We start from the raw sequence: 19,224 nt of genomic DNA on the forward strand, positions 1-19,224 counted from the left end.
GGATGAGACAAAATGGAGTGAAAGTATTGAATAGGAAGAAAAGCGAGCGAGGAATTGAACGAGGCTGTGGCATTGAGATAGAGAGTAATTGGAGATTAAATGAGCTAAATGTGTTAAACAAATAATCTCAGGATTGCTACCAGTGGCACGTGATAGTCAGAGTAAGAATGACAGGATAGCTAGGATGAATACGTGGCTTGAGAGATGGTGCAAGAGGGAGGGTTTCAAATTCCTGGGACATTGGGACCGGTTCTGGGGGAGGTGGGACCTGTACAAATCGGACGGTCTGCATCTGGGTGGGACCGGAACCAATGTTCTCGGGGGTGTGTTTGCTCGTGCAGTTGGGGAGGGTTTAAACTAATGTGCCAGGAGGATGGAAACCGATGTAGGAAGTCAGTGGGGACAGAAACAAAAGGCAGGAAGGGAGAGTGTGTAAAGCATGACCAGAGAAAGCAGGGCAGAGAGCAAGGAAAGTCTACATTAAACTGCATTTATTTCAATGCAAGGGGCCTGACGGGCAAAGCGGATGAACTCAGGGCATGGATGGGCACATGGGACTGGGATATTATAGCTATGACTGAAACATGGCTAAGGGAGGGGCAGGACTGGCAGCTCAATGTTCCGGGGTACAGATGCTATAGAAAGGATAGAACAGGAGGTAAGAGAGGAGGGGGAGTGGCGTTTTTGATTAGGGAGAACATTACAGCAGTACTTAGAGGGGATATATCCGAGGGTTCGCCCACTGAGTCTATATGGGTGGAACTGAAAAATAAGAAGGGAGAGATCACCTTGATAGGACTGTACTACAGGCCCCCAAATAGTCAGCGGGAAATTGAGGAGCAAATATGTAAGGAGATTACAGATAGCTGCAAGAAAAATAGGGTGGTAATAGTAGGGGACTTTAACTTTCCCAACATTGACTGGGACAGCCATAGCATTAGGGGCTTGGATGGAGGGAAATTTGTTGAGTGTATTCAGGAGGAATTTCTCATTCAGTATGTGGATGGACCGACTAGAGAGGGGGCAAAACTTGACCTCGTCTTGGGAAATAAGGAAGGGCAAGTGACAGAAGTGTTAGTGAGGGATCACTTTGGGACAAGTGACCATAACTCCATTAGTTTTAAGATAGCTATGGAGAATGATAGGTCTGGCCCAAGAGTTAAAATTCTTAATTGGGGCAAGGCCAATTTTGATGGTTTCAGACAGGAACTTTCAGAGGTAGATTGGGGGAGACTGTTGGCAGGCAAAGGGACGGCTGGTAAATGGGAGGCTTTTAAAAATGTGTTAACCAGGGTGCAGGGTAAGCACATTCCCTTTAGAGTGAAGGGCAAGGCTGGTAGAAGTAGGGAACCCTGGATGACTCGAGATATTGAGACTCTGGTCAAAAAGAAGAAGGAGGCATATGACGTACATAAACAACTGGGATCAAGTGGATCCCTTGAAGAGTATAGAGATTGTCGAAATAGAGTTAAGAGGGAAATCAGGAGGGCAAAAAGGGGACATGAAATTGCTTTGGCAAATAATGCAAAGGAGAATCCAAAGAGATTCTACAGATACATAAAGGGGAAAAGAGTAACTAGGGACAGAGTAGGGCCTCTAAAGGATCAACAAGGACATCTATGTGCAGAGCCACAAGAGTTGGGTGAGATCCTGAATGAATATTTCTCATCGATATTCACGGTGGAGAAAGGCATGGATGTTAGGAAACTAAGGGAAATAAATAGTGATGTCTTGAGAAGTGTGCATATTACAGAGGAGGAGGTGCTAGAAGTCTTAAAGCGCATCAAGGTAGATAAATCCCCGGGACCTGATGAAATGTATCCCAGGATGTTGTGGGAGGCTAGGGAGGAAATTGCGGGTCCTCTAACAGAGATATTTGAATCATCGGCAGCCACAGGTGAGGTGCCTGAAGATTGGAGAGTGGTGAATGTTGTGCCCTTGTTTAAGAAGGGCAGCAGGGAAAAGCCTGGGAACTACAGACCGGTGAGCCTAACGTCTGTAGTAGGTAAGTTGCTAGAAGGTATTCTGAGAGACAGGATCTACAAGCATTTAGAGAGACAAGGACTGATTCGGGGCAGTCAGCATGGCTTTGTGCGTGGAAAATCATGTCTCACAAATTTGATTGAGTTTTTTGAGGGGGTGACCAAGAAGGTAGATGAGGGCAGTGCAGTAGATGTTGTCTACATGGACTTTGACAAGGTACCGCATGGTAGGTTGTTGCAGAAGGTTAAAGCTCACGGGATCCAGGGTGAGGTTGCCAATTGGATTCAAAATTGGCTGGACGACAGAAGACAGAGGGTGGTTGTAGAGGGTTGTTTTTCAAACTGGAGGCCTGTGACCAGTGGTGTGCCCCAGGGATCGGTGCTGGGTCCACTGTTATTTGTGATTTATATTAATGATTTGGATGAGAATTTAGGAGGCATGGTTAGTAAGTTTGCAGATGACACCAAGATTGGTGGCACAGTGGATAGTGAAGAAGGTTATCTAGGATTGCAACGGGATCTTGATCAATTAGGCCAGTGGGTCGACGAATGGCAGATGGAGTTTAATTTAGATAAATGTGAGGTGATGCATTTTGGCAGATCGAATCAGGCCAGGACCTACTCAGTTAATGGTATGGCGTTGGGGAGAGTTATAGAACAAAAAGATCAAGGAGTACAGGTTCATAGCTCCTTGAAGGTGGAGTCGCAGGTGGACAGCGTGGTGAAGAAGGCATTCGGCATGCTTGGTTTCATTGGTCAGAACATTGAATACAGGAGTTGGGACGTCTTGTTGAAGTTGTACAAGACATTGGTACGGCCACACTTGGAATACTGTGTGCAGTTCTGGTCACCCTTTTCGAAAGGATATTATTAAACTAGAAAGAGTGCAGAAAAGATTTACTAGGATGTTGCCGGGACTTGATGGTCTGAGTTATAAGGAGAGGCTGGATAGACTGGGACTTTTTTCCCTGGAGCGTAGGTGGCTTAGGGGTGATCTTATAGAGGTCTATAAAATAATGAGGGGCATAGATAAGGTAGATAGTCAACATCTTTTCCCAAAGGTAGGGGAGTCTAAAACTAGAGGGCATAGGTTTAAGGTGAGAGGGGAGAGATTCAGAAGGGCCCAGAGGGGCAATTTGTTCACTCAGAGGGCAGTGAGTGTCTGGAATGGGCTGCCCGAGGTAGTAGTAGAGGCGGGTACAATTGTGTCTTTTAAAAAGTATTTAGATAGTTACATGGGTAAGATGGGTATAGAGGGTTATGGGCCAAGTGCGGGCAACTGGGACTAGCTTAATGGTAAAAACTGGGCGGCATGGACTGGTTGGGCCGAAGGGCCTGTTTCCATGCTGTAAACTTCTATGATTCTATGTGAACATTTGGGAAACAAATTATACGAGAGCAGAGAATATGGAAATTGAGAGGGAGAAGCAACTTAAAAATATCTTGACTGGAAGTGGAGCAGGAACAAAAATGTGAGTAAATAATGAGTTGAGACAAGTTACTGACTTAGAGAGATCTGGATACTAATTGGTAGCAAGATAGATAGGGGAAAATGAAAAGTAACATGTACCAACAGATCAGAGAACCAGAGGGAGAAAGAGGAGTGGGAGCGTGAGAAAGAAACCGCGAGAAAGTAGGAGGACAGGGAGAAGCATAACGAGTTCAATGGGACAGGGAAAAGGAAGACATGTCGTGCAGTGGGAGAGTTTTCAACAGGACATCGAGGAAGTGAGACGATATTGTACAAGGCGGAAGGGGCCAGAAACAATGATTAATACATCGGAACGTCATAAAGCAAGTAATCATGAGGCGGAGGGAAGATAGAGGGAGGGAGAAAGAGAAAGGGATTGGATAAATTTGAACATGGGAGGGTGAAAGAGGGTTCAGACAGGACGATACTGAGTGATGAGAGAGAGAAGGAAGGAGAGGGCTGGAGGTAGTTCCTCATCACCAACGATTCGTGAAAAGTGTTGAATATGATGTAAAACAACTGTGGATTTACTGAAGTTGTGAAATGTGCCGAGTGTTTTATTTCCACATTTCTTACTCCCTTATTATCTCCTCCTTGTTCTTACAATTTCATTGGCAGCAGGATGTGATCCACAGGACCAACGTTTCACTCTGGTATTCACTATCGCCTCTTTCGCCTTCAATATTCTGGCCTTCCCCACTGGTGTTCTGCTTGATCGCTTGGGTACGTGGATCACCCGCCTCGTGGCCATGTAAGTCCTCCATTTTATTTCTTGACCATTGCCGGTTCGGGTTCGCGTGAGGGACGGAAGGGTAAAGCAGTATGGACAGGATGTGGAGTGAGAACACCAGGAAGATATACAGGAAAAAAACAAGTGCAAGGTGGTGGAACAGTTGGTCGGGGAAAGAGGTAAGATGGGAAAGAGTTGAAGGAGGATGGTGCGAGAGAGTTAGAGCAACGAAAGGGAAAGTGTTAAGATCCAGAGGCTGGAGCTGAAGTATGGGGTGTGCAGTAGGACGGGAGATGCAGACAGAACATGATGCGAAGGTGTGACAAATAATGGGTGATGTACCTGGAGGTATATGGGAGAGCAACGAGTACCCATGGAGGGCAGAGGGAGGATGTAGGGCCAGTCAAGGACAGGGATGGGAAGTTGTGTGTGGAGTCTGAAGAGATAGGCGAGATACTAAATGATGGTCCTGATGGGATTTATCCTAGGATTCTCTGGGAAGCCAGGGAAGAGATTGCTGGACCTTTGGCTTTGATTTTTATGTCATCATTGGCTACAGGAATATTGCCAGAGGACTGGAGGATAGCAAATGTGGTCCCTTTGTTCAAGAAGGGGAGTAGAGACAACCCCGGCAACTATAGACCGGTGAGCCTCACGTCTGTAGTGGGTAAAGTCTTGGAGGGGATTATAAGAGACAAGATTTATAATCATCTAGATAGGAATAATATGATTAGGGATAGTCAGCATGGCTTTGTGAAGGGTAGGTCATTCCTCACAAACCTTATCGAGTTCTTTGAGAAGGTGACTGAACAGGTAGACGAGGGTAGAGCAGTTGATGTGGTGTATATGGATTTCAGTAAAGCGTTTGATAAGGTTCCCCTCGGTAGGCTATTGCAGAGAATACGGAGGCTGGGGTTGAAGGGTGATTTAGAGATGTGGATCAGAAATTGGCTAGCTGAAGGAAGACAGAGGGTGGTGGTTGATGGGAAATGTTCAGAATGGAGTTCAGTTACAAGTGGCATACCACAAGGATCTGTTCTGGGGCCGTTGCTGTTTGTCATTTTTATCAATGACCGAGAGGAGGGCGCAGAAGGGTGGGTGAGTAAATTTGCAGATGACACTAAAGTCGGTGGTGTTGTCGACAGTGCGGAAGGATGTAGCAGGTTACAGAGGGACATAGATAAGCTGCAGAGCTGGGCTGAGAGGTGGCAAATGGAGTTTAATGTAGAGAAGTGTGAGGTGATTCACTTTGGAAGGAATAACAGGAATGCGGCATATTTGGCTAATGGTAAAGTTCTTGGAAGTGTGGATGAGCAGAGGGATCTAGGTGTCCATGTACATAGATCCCTGAAAGTTGCCACCCAGGTTGATAGGGTTGTGAAGAAGGCCTATGGAGTGTTGGCCTTTATTGGTAGAGGGGTTGAGTTCCGGAGTCATGAGGTCATGTTGCAGCTGTACAGAACTCTGGTACGGCCGCATTTGGAGTATTGCGTACAGTTCTGGTCACCGCATTATAGGAAGGACGTGGAAGCTTTGGAACGGGTGCAGAGGAGATTTACCAGGATGTTGCCTGGTACGGAGGGAAAATCTTATGAGGAAAGGCTGATGGACTTGAGGTTGTTTTCGTTAGAGAGAAGAAGGTTAAGAGGAGACTTAATAGAGGCATACAAAATGATCAGGGGGTTATATAGGGTGGACAGTGAGAGCCTTCTCCCGCGGATGGAAATGGCTAGCACGAGGGGACATAGCCTTAAACTGAGGGGTAATAGATATGGGACAGAGGTCAGAGGTAGGTTCTTTACGCAAAGAGTGGTGAGGCCGTGGAATGCCCTACCTGCAACAGTAGTGAACTCACCAACGTTGAGGGCATTTAAAAGTTTATTGGATAAGCATATGGATGATAATGGCATAGTGTCGGTTAGATGGCTTTTGTTTTTTGACTTCCAATGTCGGTGCAACATCGTGGGCCGGAGTACCTGTACTGCGCTGTATCGTTCTATGTTCTATGCTCTATGTTCTATGTTCTATGTGGTAGCACATACATAGAGGAAGAGGGAACAGAGGGAGTCGCGTGTGCTGCTGCGGAAAGGCAGGGCCGATAACAAAGGTATCGCCAGCAGAAACAGATGAGACAGACATGTTTGAGGAAGGGAAAGTTTGTAATTAGTTTTGGAGCCCAGTTTGCATGTGAATATCTGAGATAAACTTTATTAAACCTAATTAAGCCATTCCGTACACAGAAAGTCATGAAATAAAATATAGGCTTTGATGTGGGTCCATTATCCGATCCGTGATAGAGGGCTCATGGTAGACAATGAAGATGTGTTGAAAAATGATTTTAGGCGCATTTAATCGAGATATAAATTGCAGATAAGCAGTAGAAAACTTCAGACTGGGAATAACTACAAAGAACTCAGTATGGTAGTGTTGCTCTCTTTGGTATTGTCTCTTAATTTGGCTCTGTTTAATTACGTTTGCTCAAGAGTCACCAGGTATCTTTCGACACCGCCACAAGGTTCAGAACCGAATACTGATCAATAACTCAATACACCAGTTAGTAAGTTCAAAAGCAATGCTCATTTATTTACACACAGTCAAATCTACTCATGCATAAAACTCTACAACCTAAACTAACACTATTACTAAAGCCTATACTTAGCTTCGGGTGCCCACTCAGTCAGAGGAACAATGGCCGTTGCTTGGTTCTGAGGCTGCTGGGTTGAGCTGTTTACAGGGTAGCAACTAGGAGAGTCTATCTCGTAGCGTGCGTTGACTTGGAACTTACTTGGGCTGGCATAGCTGCTCGGCTGGTCTCTGTTCGCTGAGAGCCAAGGCCAAAGAAGAAAGATTTGCTCTTGCGGAATACATTTTATACCTGAAAGGGCTTCGCGCGCTTTTGGGCGGGCCTTGAAATTGGCCTCAATTAATTCGGCCTTTCCCAATCATTCTTATCGCTCTTCCTCCAATAGAGGGGCGGGTTCCCTGGTTGCTGGGCATGTCCTAGGTGGCCGTTGGTTTGCTTTGTTTGTGTCTCCTCTGGCGCCGGGGTGTCTGCCTTAACATTGTTTATCTAAATGTTTCCTTTTTGTCCCCGGAGATGGCTCATTTGTATGTAGATGGCTTAGCAGTTTCTGTCCTGTCTGAGAGCCAAGGCTCTAATCAACAGACAGACCTTGCACCTGTTTGTTTCTCAGTACTGTCCAATTTTCCCTGTATTCTTTGCAAGTGTCCATTTTGTAATCGGGACATGGCCATCCCAGAAGGCTACAAGCCCTCCTTGTGATCCTCAACGCGAAACATGAAGGATCACATTACTACGTCGTCTTCATCTTCTGACCAAATTGGGCACCCATACTTAGGCTCTACACTGTCCTATCCTATGCAACACAATTTTACATAAACCGTTTTAAATACATTCATTATCATAAAACTCTACGAGGCGCTATGACATTAATACAAGCATTACAGAAAAATTAAAAAACTGGTACCTCTAACTAATCTCAATAAACTGTCCTTATTCAAACAGTTCAAAAATAATCTATACATCTTAACCTGTACAAAATAGCAGCACACAAATTTCTCTGGCCTGGCAGTCAGACACAGAGGTTTACATCTCTTTATTCCACAGGATACATAAAGAAAAATGGATGCACTTTAATCCGTCCCAAGGGGTTCGGGGGTCTGGTGAAATCCGAAAATGGGGGACCTAAACCTATATACCGGGGTGCGAGAGCGATATGCTCTCTTTCGCCATTTCCTAACTCTAAACGTTTGCACGACACTGCAAAGTATCGCCAGCACTGAGAGTGCTTCGACTACATATGAGAGCGAGTACCAGGTGATAAACCTATCACACCAGGGCGGGGTATTGCTAGCTGTCGCGGGGCTAGTTATCTCGGGGTTCCGTGTATTGCAGGGCTGAGAATCATTTACGGTTTGTGTGGTAGGGGTCAGGGGGGTAGCGTCCGCGCGCAACTGAAGGGATCCCGCTAAGATCCATGTGAACACGAAGGCTGTCTTCATCTTTGTCGGTCTACTTCTTTGTCTTCCTCTGGGGTTCCTGTGGTTCCGGAGTTCTGTGAACACAAGCGTAATTTCTGTTATTATCTTGCTTAAAATCTCGAATGTCTGTCTCTCTGTCCTTTATTGCCAATTTCCCTTTATAATTGGTCACCATTTGTGACTCCCTCATTTTTTTTTTTTAAACCAAATGTTGGGACAGGACATCTCAGAAAAATACTGCCATACTGCCAGCCGTCTCGCAGCCTGTGTGATTTACCATCCCAGTGTTTGAGGATGTAAATTGCATGCGGAAACAACTTAAGGGTTGCCAAAACCAAACAAAAGAATTTTGAACGTAACGAGCCAAAATGGGGTGCGTATGGGCCGTGGCGGATAAGAAATGGGTGGAATCCCCGGGTAGGATGGTGATCAATGCCGTTTCTGCTCTACCCGAGCATAGTTGACCAGAGGGGGGGTCCCCACGCAGGGCGGGACCAATGCCGTTTCTCCACTGCCTGAGCAACCGGCAAGAATGGGTAAGAATGTGATCGTCGTGGGGGCTTCCTCTCGAATCAGGAGAGTAGCTATGAGTCATGTTCTGTCGACAAACTAGTTCCTCTGAACGGTTGTCTGGCGACAAACTTGTTCCATTAACAGGCATTGGGCGCCAAAGGGGGTGGTGACGTGGGGCCGTGAAACTTGCGAGTTTACGAACAACAATTAACATTAACACTAACGAACAAACATACAACGAAAATGCTGCAGGTTCCATCAGAAAGGACACCGTATCTCTTCATCGGTTCCTTTTGTCTCCATCATCTGGACACCTCACTGCTCAATAGCGAACAGGGTCGCAAAGGGATTCGTTTGGTGGGAGTCAGACTCTAAGTCATCATCTTCTTCCGGCTGCCAAACCCTTGTCTGTAGTAACCGTGCTAAAGCTGCTTGGGACGAATTGGGGTCCATCTCATCATTCCGGATGAGCCAGAACGAATTGTCTCGGTGCCAGAATCGTGTGTCGAGGTTGGAGCTACTATGCTTCAATCCGTAATCATCGGGCGGTGGGTCTGGGTCAGGGGCTTTGATATATGTAATCTCAAAGGGGTCAGTGGAATCATGCTTGGATTTGCTGGGAGTTGGGCCTGGTACAGAGGTATAATTGGAACGTGGTGTGCTGTGGCTATCGTCATTGTTATCGCTATCACTGTCACTGCTGGTTGACGGAAGGGAGAGGCGGAGTCGTGCCTCTGGAGGCAGAGTTGGAGTCGTGTCTGAGGGCGGGCGGGACTGGTTGGGGGAGGGTAGGAATACGTCATCTGTGGGTGGGGCGTGATCGTCTGCTGCTGCGAGCAGGATGTGGTGTGTGTGGTTATTCTGCAAGCCATAAGCCTTGAGCTGGTTTATATGAAACCACGCAGACTTACCATTGGGATAGGTTATTTTGTATACTGAGGGGCTTATTTTGTCTGAAATGGAGTACGGTCCGGAAAATTTTGGGGAAAGGAATGAACTGGGGTTGTAAAGGGAAAGCATAACTTGTTGCCCTACTGCAAACTCAGTGGCGTGTACTGTTTTGTCGAAACAAGCCTTGCTCTGTTTCTTCCTGGTTCCAAGTCTCACAGCTGCTGCGGATTGGGCTGCCTTTATGTTCTCTGACAATTGTTTAACCGCATTTTCATGGTGGGGGCTGTAAATGCGGGGCTGGCCAAATCCAGTCCTAATACATACTCTGTGCCTTTCATGGGGCGTCCGGTCATGAGGGTGTGGGGATTGTATCCTGGGGACATGGATACCGTGTTTCTTATAAACAGTAAAGCAAATGGGAGAACTGAATCCCAGGTACTGTTATTCTGCTGCACCATCTTCCTGAGGGTGGCTTTTAATGTCCTGTTCATCCTCTCCACAATACCACTTGACTGGGGGTGGTATGCAATGTGAAACCTTTGTCGAATGTCAAAAATCGTGAGGACGTTTTTCATTACACGTCCTGTGAAACGGGAGCCTTGATCGGACTCTATACTGCGGGGGAGGCCCCATCTTGTAAAGATGTGGTGTGTTAATATTTTAGCCATCGTCTTGGCCATATTAGTTCGCGATGGAAATGCTTCCAACCATTTTGTGAAGGTGTCGATGACCACCAACACATACTTATAACCATTTGTGCACGGCGGTAGGGGTCCGATATAATCTATCTGGAGATTTGTCCAGGGTCCATTAACCGGGCGGGTATGACTAAGTTGAGCCTTTTTCGCATATCTGTCCAGATTGTTCTGGGCACAGATTAAGCAATTCTCTATGTAGTGCGTTACATCGGTTTTTAAATCAGGCCACCAGCAGAGTGGTCTGAGGTGGGCTAGGGTGGGTTCAATTCCTTAGTGTCCATGATTGTCATGGAACTGACAAATGATCTGGTTCCTGTCCTGGCTGGGAACTATCTAAATGGCATCCTTTAAAATCACACCGTCATGTGTGGTTATTGCATTCTTGTATTTATCATACGGGGCTGCGAAGGTTCCCTTTAAAAATTCCCTGAGTTTCTCGTCCTCTTTCTGTGCCTTCGCTAGATCCTGAATATTGGTCTGTGAGACCTGAACTGCGAGTACTGGGGTGCTTTCGGGGGTTTCCAAAAATAACCATGCCTGGAGCCTGCCTTCGCTAGGGTGTCTGCTCTAATGTTACCAGGGGGGAAGAACGGTGATGACTGCGAACCTTAATTATTCCGTATTTTCTATCCTTCGCTGTCTCCAAGATATGGCGAAGTAATGGGACTGAGGGTAGGGGTTTACCATCCGCGGAAACAAATCCTCTTGTTTCCCAGAGGGGAACAAACTCTGTCAAACTATTACAGACATACAAGCTGTCCGAATAGATGTCTGCTGGGCTCGGGAATGAGTCGGGAAGGTCGACAATGTATGCAATTGCTGCCAGTTCTGCTGCCAGCGAGCCTAAGTGATCTGGCAACTTTTATGAAATCTCATCTAGGGCGTGTCCTCTATGTAAATACCGCAACCGGTAATTCTCTTTCCATTTAACACTGTGGAGGAGCCATCCACATAAATCTTCAGGGGTGCGCACGTGTCTGTGGGCTGGGGTCTCTGGGGTGTACTACCTGTTTTTCTGGGAGGTGTCTTGGGAATAAATGGGCCTGTGTTGTGTTTTGTGGTGACGGTCTCACATTCATGAGGGGTGCCTGCATACTGCAAATTATCGGCAAGGAAGGTGTGGGTCTTGGTTCATTTTACTGTAATGTCCCGTCCCTGGAAAAGAAGGGTCCAACAGGCTGCGCGGATTTGGCTGACTGCGCCATCCTTAAGTCGGCCGTCTAACAATAGCTGTGTCGGTGTGTGTTCTGTGAGGATGGTGATGGGGTTGAGTCCTGTAATGTTGGCGAAGTACTGCACTGCCCAAAAAACGGCGAGCAGGTGCCTTTCACAGGCAGAAAATCCTTGCTCTACACGCGTGAGGCGTATGCTGCGGGGCGTAACTGGTCAAGGCGTTCCTGGAAGAGCACAGCCGAAAGGGTTCGGTCGGTGCTTGCTACTTTGATAGTGTACGGGGAAAGTGGATCTGGGACTTGTAGTGCGTGGGCTGTGCTGAGTGCTCTTTTTAAAGCATCCACAGCATCTGTATGCTGTGGAAGCCATTCCCAAGGTGCCTGCTTCTTGAGAAGTTCGGAAAGGGGCGCTGCTTTAGTGGCAAAACTGTCAATATGGTTTTGGCAGTAACCAACCAGTCCTAAAAATGACCGGAGGGCTGAGACATTGTGGGGAAGGGGCAATTTGACGATCGAGTCAATTCTCTTTTGCTCGATCTCGCGTTTACCATGTGTGATCACTGCTCCCAAGTAAATCACTTTTTCTTTCAAAATCTGGGCCTTCTTGGGGTTGACTTTACAACCAATTTCTTTCAGGAGTCCTAGTAGTTCCGCGAGAAGCAAAATGTGCTCTCCCTTTGTGTCTGTCTGTAGTAACAAGTCGTCTACGCACTGGACCAGACAATCGGGGCGAGAAAATTTTGCTAATCCATTTGCCAACTGTTGGTGGAAAATGGAGGGGGAGTTGTGGAAGCCTTGTGGAAGGCACGTCCACGTGTACTGTTGCCCTTGGAATGTAAAGGCGAATTTGTACTGGCACGCTTTAGCCAATGGAATGGACCAAAAGCCGTTACTAATGCCCAAAACCAAAATTATTTTTGACTCGAGTCCCTGTTGAGCATGGTCTCGGGACTCGTGGCTACGGTGGGGGCTGCTGCTGGGGTTACTTTGTTCAGTTCCCGGTAATCAATGGTCAGTCGCCATGATCCATCCGGTTTCCTGACGGGCCAAATTGGTGCGTTGTTTGTGGAGGCTACTGATCTGAGTACGCCTTGATTCAACAATCTCTCTATTATTTTGGAGATTTCTCCCTCTGCTTCCTGGGGAAATCTGTACTGCTTCTGGGGTTTGGGGCCGGGACCTGTAATGTTCACAAAGCCAGTCAAACTGCCGCAGTCGTGCTTGTGGTGTGCAAATGCTGCTTTATGTTCCTGCAGGACTGCCCTAACCTGTGTGTCCTGACTAATGGTTCGAGGGTCAAACCAGAAGTCTCCTACTGAGCTAATCCTGTTTACAAACTCTCCTACTGTGAGCGTGGCGGGGGCTCGAGCTGCCTTTGCCATTTTCCATACACACTTGTTAACTGGGTCAAAAGAAAGGTTATGGGAGCTCATGAAATCGATCCCAAGGATATGTTCTGCTGTCTGGGGCAGATCATCCAAAACTACGGGGTGCTTAGCTGTGATGTTCCCTATTTGTATCGCTACAGGGGCTGTGATGTGTCCCTGTTGTAAATGGCCTGTAAAGCCGCTGAGTGTGATGGTGTCTGTTGTGGGCTACGTGTCTCGCTGGAACATCGTGGAGGAATTGAGTGTGGTGCGAGACCCTCCTGTGTCCCAAAGAAATTCTACGGGGTGTCCCTGAACTTTGCCTGCCACTACCGGTCTACCGGACTTGTCCCAAAGGATGTCGCAGACCCAGGTTGGGGAGCCCGAACACCGTCAGTCGGTGCCGTTCATGTCTGCATTCTCTGAACGGGTGCTAACGCTATGGATCGACTTTGCCATATTTCTGTTTAGGGTGCCTGTCTGTTGGTTTCTCTGCTGCTTTTGGGACGTGTTGCACTCTCGTGCAAAGTTTCCTAATTGTCCACAGTTGTAACATTCCTGAGCTTTGGGCTGGGGTGGGCTGTTCCTGCCCTCATTTACCCATGCGGGGTTCTGGTGTGCTTTAACTGGATTCATGTCTGCCTGCTCTTTATCGGGTGTTATGATTGCGGTTTTCCCTCAATTGATTGCTCCCAGGCGCGGGGCAATCCCTTCAAAACCCATTTTTCATTGTGGGCCTCATCTGAGGGGTCATAATTTGTGCAAGCTTTTCGTCCTGCTTCTGTGGCGTGGGCGACTAGAATTCGGGTCCATTTGGCCATATTATCTGGGGACAAATGGGCGTGGGCTAACTCTCCGAAAACTGCGGTGAAGTGAATCCACAAGCGTCCAGCAAACGCTGTGGGGTGCTCTGTCTTCTTTTGACTACACTTATTTAGGCTTTCTACGGGGTCTCCGCTGATAAAGCCGATCGCATCAAGGATCGCTGTGTGCATCTCTTGGAGTGTGCCTCCTCCTACATTCTGTGGGTCGGGAAGGGCTGCCACGATTCAAAGGTTGAGGCTTAAAATTGTGAGCTTCACTTGCTCCTTTTTGTCCAGGCCGTACATGGTAGCCTGCTGTTTGACTTTCACGAAAAATTGATGGGGGTCTGATGTGGGGAGGGACGGTGTAATTTTTCCACACGCGTCCCGTAATTGGGTCACGGTTAACAGGGTTGTATATAGGAAATCTGCTTCTCCTTCTCCTGCGGTCCTGCGGTGTGTGGTTACAGGATTCATGGGGGTGTGTTCTGCCTGCTCGGTTGTGGGTTGGGGCGCTTTCCTTTTCTGGGTTTTTTCCAGCGTACATGTCCCATGTACGTATCTATGGGCAGTCTTGTTTAATTCCTGCGAATCGGGGCCGTTTTCCGGATCTAATTGTGGTCCAAATGTGATTTGAAACCCATTTTGAACGGAAAGCAGAGATTGCAATTCTGCAATTTGCTTCCGGCACTTTGCGTGGTCTACGGAGCTCTGCCTTTGTTCCGTCGTGGAAGTATAGAGTGCTCGTATGGCTGCTTTCAGATCATTGCACTGTTTCTGCAACTTCTCCATTTGTTGTTCTGTCTCTTGTCTTACCAAGACCGCACGTTGCGTGTCCTGGTAGGCCTTATCATATTGCGTCTGAAAACAGTTCAAATGCGTGAGACAAGACTGATGTGCCCACTTGGCATCATCCACCTCTCTGTCCCTTGCTGCTAACTGCTCTTTTAAATCTCGATTCTCCTTCTCTACCTCACTCACGTCTAGCTCACTGGTTCTGTCTCTCTCCTCTATCTCTCTACGGAGCATCCTAACCACCTCCTCTGTGCCTCACAATTGTGCCAAACAGGACAACATTGCCATCGGCTTGCGAGCTTTCCCTAAGCTCTTCTTGTGGATCTCTGACAGGTTCTCCCACCAAGTATGTGCTATCCTCCGGGGACCTGTTTCCTCATTAGCGCAGAATTCACTCCAAAGGGGCCATCCTTTCCCTTTGAGATATATCCTGATCTCATCTTCCCAAATGGGATACTGTCCTACTCAACTGGTCGCTGCGACCTCGAATTCCTGGGGGTTCATAAGGCGTTCCATTGCCTTCATTGCCATTCTCTCTATCTGGGTTCCCTACTGAATTTGGAACGGGGGGTGATGAAGTGGTGATGTAAACACGGGTACAGCTTACACTAATTTCCAGCCTACAAAACTCCCGACAATTACACGCAACAAAATCTCTCAGGTTTACCTTATATCCCTGTTAGTATGCATGCATTAACACACTTCCGAATCTCAGAGACTTGATCAGTACTGTTCTTACACATGTGGTTTTCTGTTTCCAATTGGATTCTCAATTCAAATTTTGGGTTCTCTCGGAGTGGTTAGGCCACTTCTAAATCGAGTCCCACCAGAGTCGCCAGTGAATGTTGCTCTCTTTGGTGTTGTCTCTTAATTTGGCTGTTTAATTACGTTTGCTCTAGACTCGCCAGGTATCTTTCGACACTGCCACAAGGTTCAGAACCGAATACTGATCAAAGACTCGATACACCAGTTAGTAAGTTCAAAAGTAATGCTCATTTATTTACACACAGTCAAATCTACTCGTGCATAAAACTCTACAACCTAAACTAACACTATTACTAAAGCCTATACTTAGCTTTGGGTGCCCACTCAGTCAGAGGAACAATGGCCGTTGCTCGGTTCTGAGGCTGCTGGGTTGAGCTATTTACAGGGTAGCAACTAGGAGCGTCTATCTCGTAGCGTGCGTTGACTTGGAACTTACTTGGTCTGGTGTAGCCGCTAGACTGGTCTCTCTCTTCGCTGAGCGCCAAGGCCAAAGAAGGAAGATTCTCTCTTGGGGAATACCTTTTATACCTAAAAGGGCTTCGCACGCTTTTGTGCGGGCCTTGAACTTGGCCTCAATTAATTGGGCCTTTCCCAATATTTCTTATCGATATTCCTCCAATAGAGGGGCGGGTTTCCTGGTTGCTGAGCGTGTCCTAGGTGGCCATTGGTTTGCTTTGTTTGAGTCTCCTCTGGCGCCGGGGTGTCTGCCTTAACATTGTTTATTTAAATGTTTCCCTTTTGTCCCCGGAGATGGCTCATTTGTATGTAGATGGTTTAGCAGTTTCTGTCCTGTCTGAGAGCCAAGGTTCTAATCAACAGACAGACCTTGCACCTGCTTGTTTCTCAGTGTTGTCCAATTTTCCCTGCATTCTTTGCAAGTGTCCATTTTGTAATCGGGACGTGACCATCCCAGGTGGCCACAGTAGACAGTGTGTAGGTCAGTAGTAGATTTGGGAGGAGGGACAATGTAGTTTGCTGAAATCAACACATATGGCGCTTGTGGAACTGAATGTGATTAAGTGTGAAATGTGTTGTGACGATTCACAAGGAGAAGCAGGGACTTTAGGAAGAATTGTTTGCAGGAGTTTGTGGTAGCATGGCGACGTGGGCAGCTGATCACAATTTATGAAAATTTAGGTTTGGCACCTAAGGAATTGTGTGAAATAAAATGTAAGAATACAGCAATAGAAGTATATTGGAAAACAAACTATGAAGTAACAGGATAACTGCGATACATATCTGTTATGGCTTCTACTCGGTGCTGCCAATGGATACAATGTTGACAAATGTGAGGTTATCCATTTTGGTAGGAATAACAGCAAAAGGGATTATTATTTAAATGATAAAATATTAAAACATGCTGCTGTGCAGAGAGACCTGGGTGTGCTAGTGCATGAGTCGCAGAAAGTTGGTTTTCAGGTGCAACAGGTGATTAAGAAAGCAAATGGAATTTTGTCCTTCATTGCTAGAGGGATGGAGTTTAAGACTAGGGAGGTTATGCTGAAATTGTATAAGGTGTTAGTGAGGCCACACCTGGAGTATTGTGTTCAGTTTTGGTCTCCTTACTTGAGAAAGGACGTACTGGCACTGGAGGGTGTGCAGAGGAGATTCACTAGGTTAATCCCAGAGCTGAAGGGGTTGGATTACGAGGAGAGGTTGAGTAGACTGGGACTGTACTCGTTGGAATTTAGAAGGATGCGGGGGGATCTTATTGAAACATATCAGATTATGAAGGGAATAGATAGGATAGATGCGGGCAGGTTGTTTCCACTGGCGGGTGAAAGCAGAACTAGGGGGCTCAGCCTCAAAATAAGGGGAAGTAGATTGAGGACTGAGTTTAGGAGGAACTTCTTCACCCAAAGGGTTGTGAATCTATGGAATTCCTTGCGCAGTGAAGCAGTAGAGGCTCCTTCATTAAATGTTTTTAAGATAAAGATAGATAGTTTTTTGAAGAATAAAGGGATTAAGGGTTATGGTGTTCGGGCCGGAAAGTGGAGCTGAGTCCACAAAAGATCAGCCATGATCTCATTGAATGGTGGAGCAGGCTCGAGGGGCCAGATGGCCTACTCCTGCTCCTAGTTCTTATGTTCTTATGATATGACCAGTTCTCTGCTTTGAGAGAGAGCTTACTGGTGGCGATTTAACATCAGGGTCACCACACGTCACGTTATGGTAACCTCAGTATGTACGGGAAGTGAACTTATGCGGTTGACATTCCGATGCATCACAAATCAACCGTTCAGCTAACCGACCGTCCCGCCACAGGATACACACTGTGTGTGTGCGTCTATATGTTGTGTTTGTGAATGGCTGTGCGTAAGGCCGAGGGTGGTCGTCTTCGGGGACACATTCAGAGCAATTCCATTGTGTTCTACATTGCATCTAACTGGCACCATGACTTCCTTAGGAACGTTCTACGCTGAAACATGGTAACAGGAGAAATATACTCTTCGGTTCTTGCAAAGACTTCGTCAGATTTGACGAACCCACATCACACTCTGTAAATGATTTTAAAAAGTTATTCCTTCAACTCAGTGTTTCTGTAGAAAGTTCATTCCTCATTTTTTTATGCATTAGGTTCCAAATCTTCACAATAATCTTCACACAGTCAATCTTGGTTTGCTTCCAATTATTTGTCTCTGGGTGCTCCTGTTTCCTCCCACAACTGTGTTGGTTAGGTGGATTGGATATGCTAAATATCCCCTTAGCATGCAAAGGTGAGATCGAGTGACTGGGTTGCGGGGAAACGGTGGGGGACTGAAGGTGCAGATTCGATGGGCCAAATGGCCTCCTTCTGCATAGTAGGGGTTCCATGATTCTATTTTTGACAATTATTATACATTTCTGTCAACTGCCTTACTCCAGCCTGCCACTCAATTAGCAACTCTTTTCTTAGGCCGTCTGTTCCAAATCTTTCCACTTGGGAGGGATAGCTTGTTCTGTGCGATATGCTCTGCGTTAAGATCATTTGATGTAGTTGGACAGCCAGTCTCTCTTGGACAGTCTCTGTCATATTTGTTACAGTGGGGGCAAAACGGTGGCGCAATGGTTGGCACTGGTACTGCGGCGCTGAGGACCCGGATACGAATCCCGGCCCTGGGTCACTGTCCATGTGGAGATTGCACATTCTCCCCGTGTCTGCGTGGGTTTCGCCCCCACAACCCAAAGAGTGTGCAGGTTAGGTGGATTGGCCATGCTACATTGTCCCTTAATTAGCAAACAAAATTGATGGGTACTCTAAATTTATGAAAAAAGTTTAAAATGTTCTGTGAAAGAACGTTGCGTTTGGATGCTGCCTTCCATCAAAGAACCTCCACAATTTGAACACCACTGTGAAGTATATCATTCCTCTTCCATGCTCCAAAACATCCAACCCCCACTCCCTGAATAGAAGTCCGTCATGTGTTTTTTTAATAAGGGCAAACCCTCCCATGTGTCCTCCCGGAGGCAGTGATACTATTCCAAGAATGTGTTGCTCAAAATTGGAAACAACTCCGAAGCACCACACATATTAGTACTGAACATAGCGACTATGCCCCTTCTATTAATTGTCTGGACTGTGAGGATTTTTGGAAGTTCCGGTTCCTTGAATTGCTCTGGATAACTTAATTGACTTCACGGATGGGAGCGAAGGAGTGTGTGTGTGTTTGCGGGGGGGGGGGCGGGGGCGGGGGGGGGGGGGAGGGGGGGGATGACAAAGGACAGTAAGTTTAAAATAAGTTTTATTTTATCTTCACAGCTTAATGTATACCACAGCCACGCTGATGATCGCCTTCTCAACTGCCGGTGAGTTAAAATCACTCCAAAATATCTTATGAACAAATGGTAGATGGATCATAGAACATAGAACATAGTACATAGAACATAGAACGATACAGCGCAGTACAAGCCCTTCGGCCCACGATGTTGCACCGAAATGGGAAGTCAAAAAACAAAAGCCATCTAACCTACACTATACCATTATCATCCATATGTTTATCCAATAAACTTTTAAATGCCCTCAATGTTGGCGAGTTCACTACTGTTGCAGGTAGG

General features: G+C 46.7%; 1 protein-coding gene across 1 annotated transcript in view; it reads left to right on the forward strand.

The window, feature by feature from the left end:
* The window catches only part of LOC140402507 (equilibrative nucleobase transporter 1-like), a 104,834-nt gene that overhangs the window by 11,280 nt on the left and 74,330 nt on the right, over window positions 1-19,224 (forward strand). Inside the window, exons 3-4 of the mRNA XM_072490366.1 lie at window positions 4,072-4,204; window positions 18,929-18,975. Coding sequence (XP_072346467.1) covers window positions 4,072-4,204; window positions 18,929-18,975 — 180 coding nt within the window. The remainder of the gene's footprint in view (window positions 1-4,071; window positions 4,205-18,928; window positions 18,976-19,224) is intronic.

This window comes from Scyliorhinus torazame, chromosome 25 (assembly GCF_047496885.1).
Source record: "Scyliorhinus torazame isolate Kashiwa2021f chromosome 25, sScyTor2.1, whole genome shotgun sequence".
Taxonomy (NCBI): domain Eukaryota; kingdom Metazoa; phylum Chordata; class Chondrichthyes; order Carcharhiniformes; family Scyliorhinidae; genus Scyliorhinus; species Scyliorhinus torazame.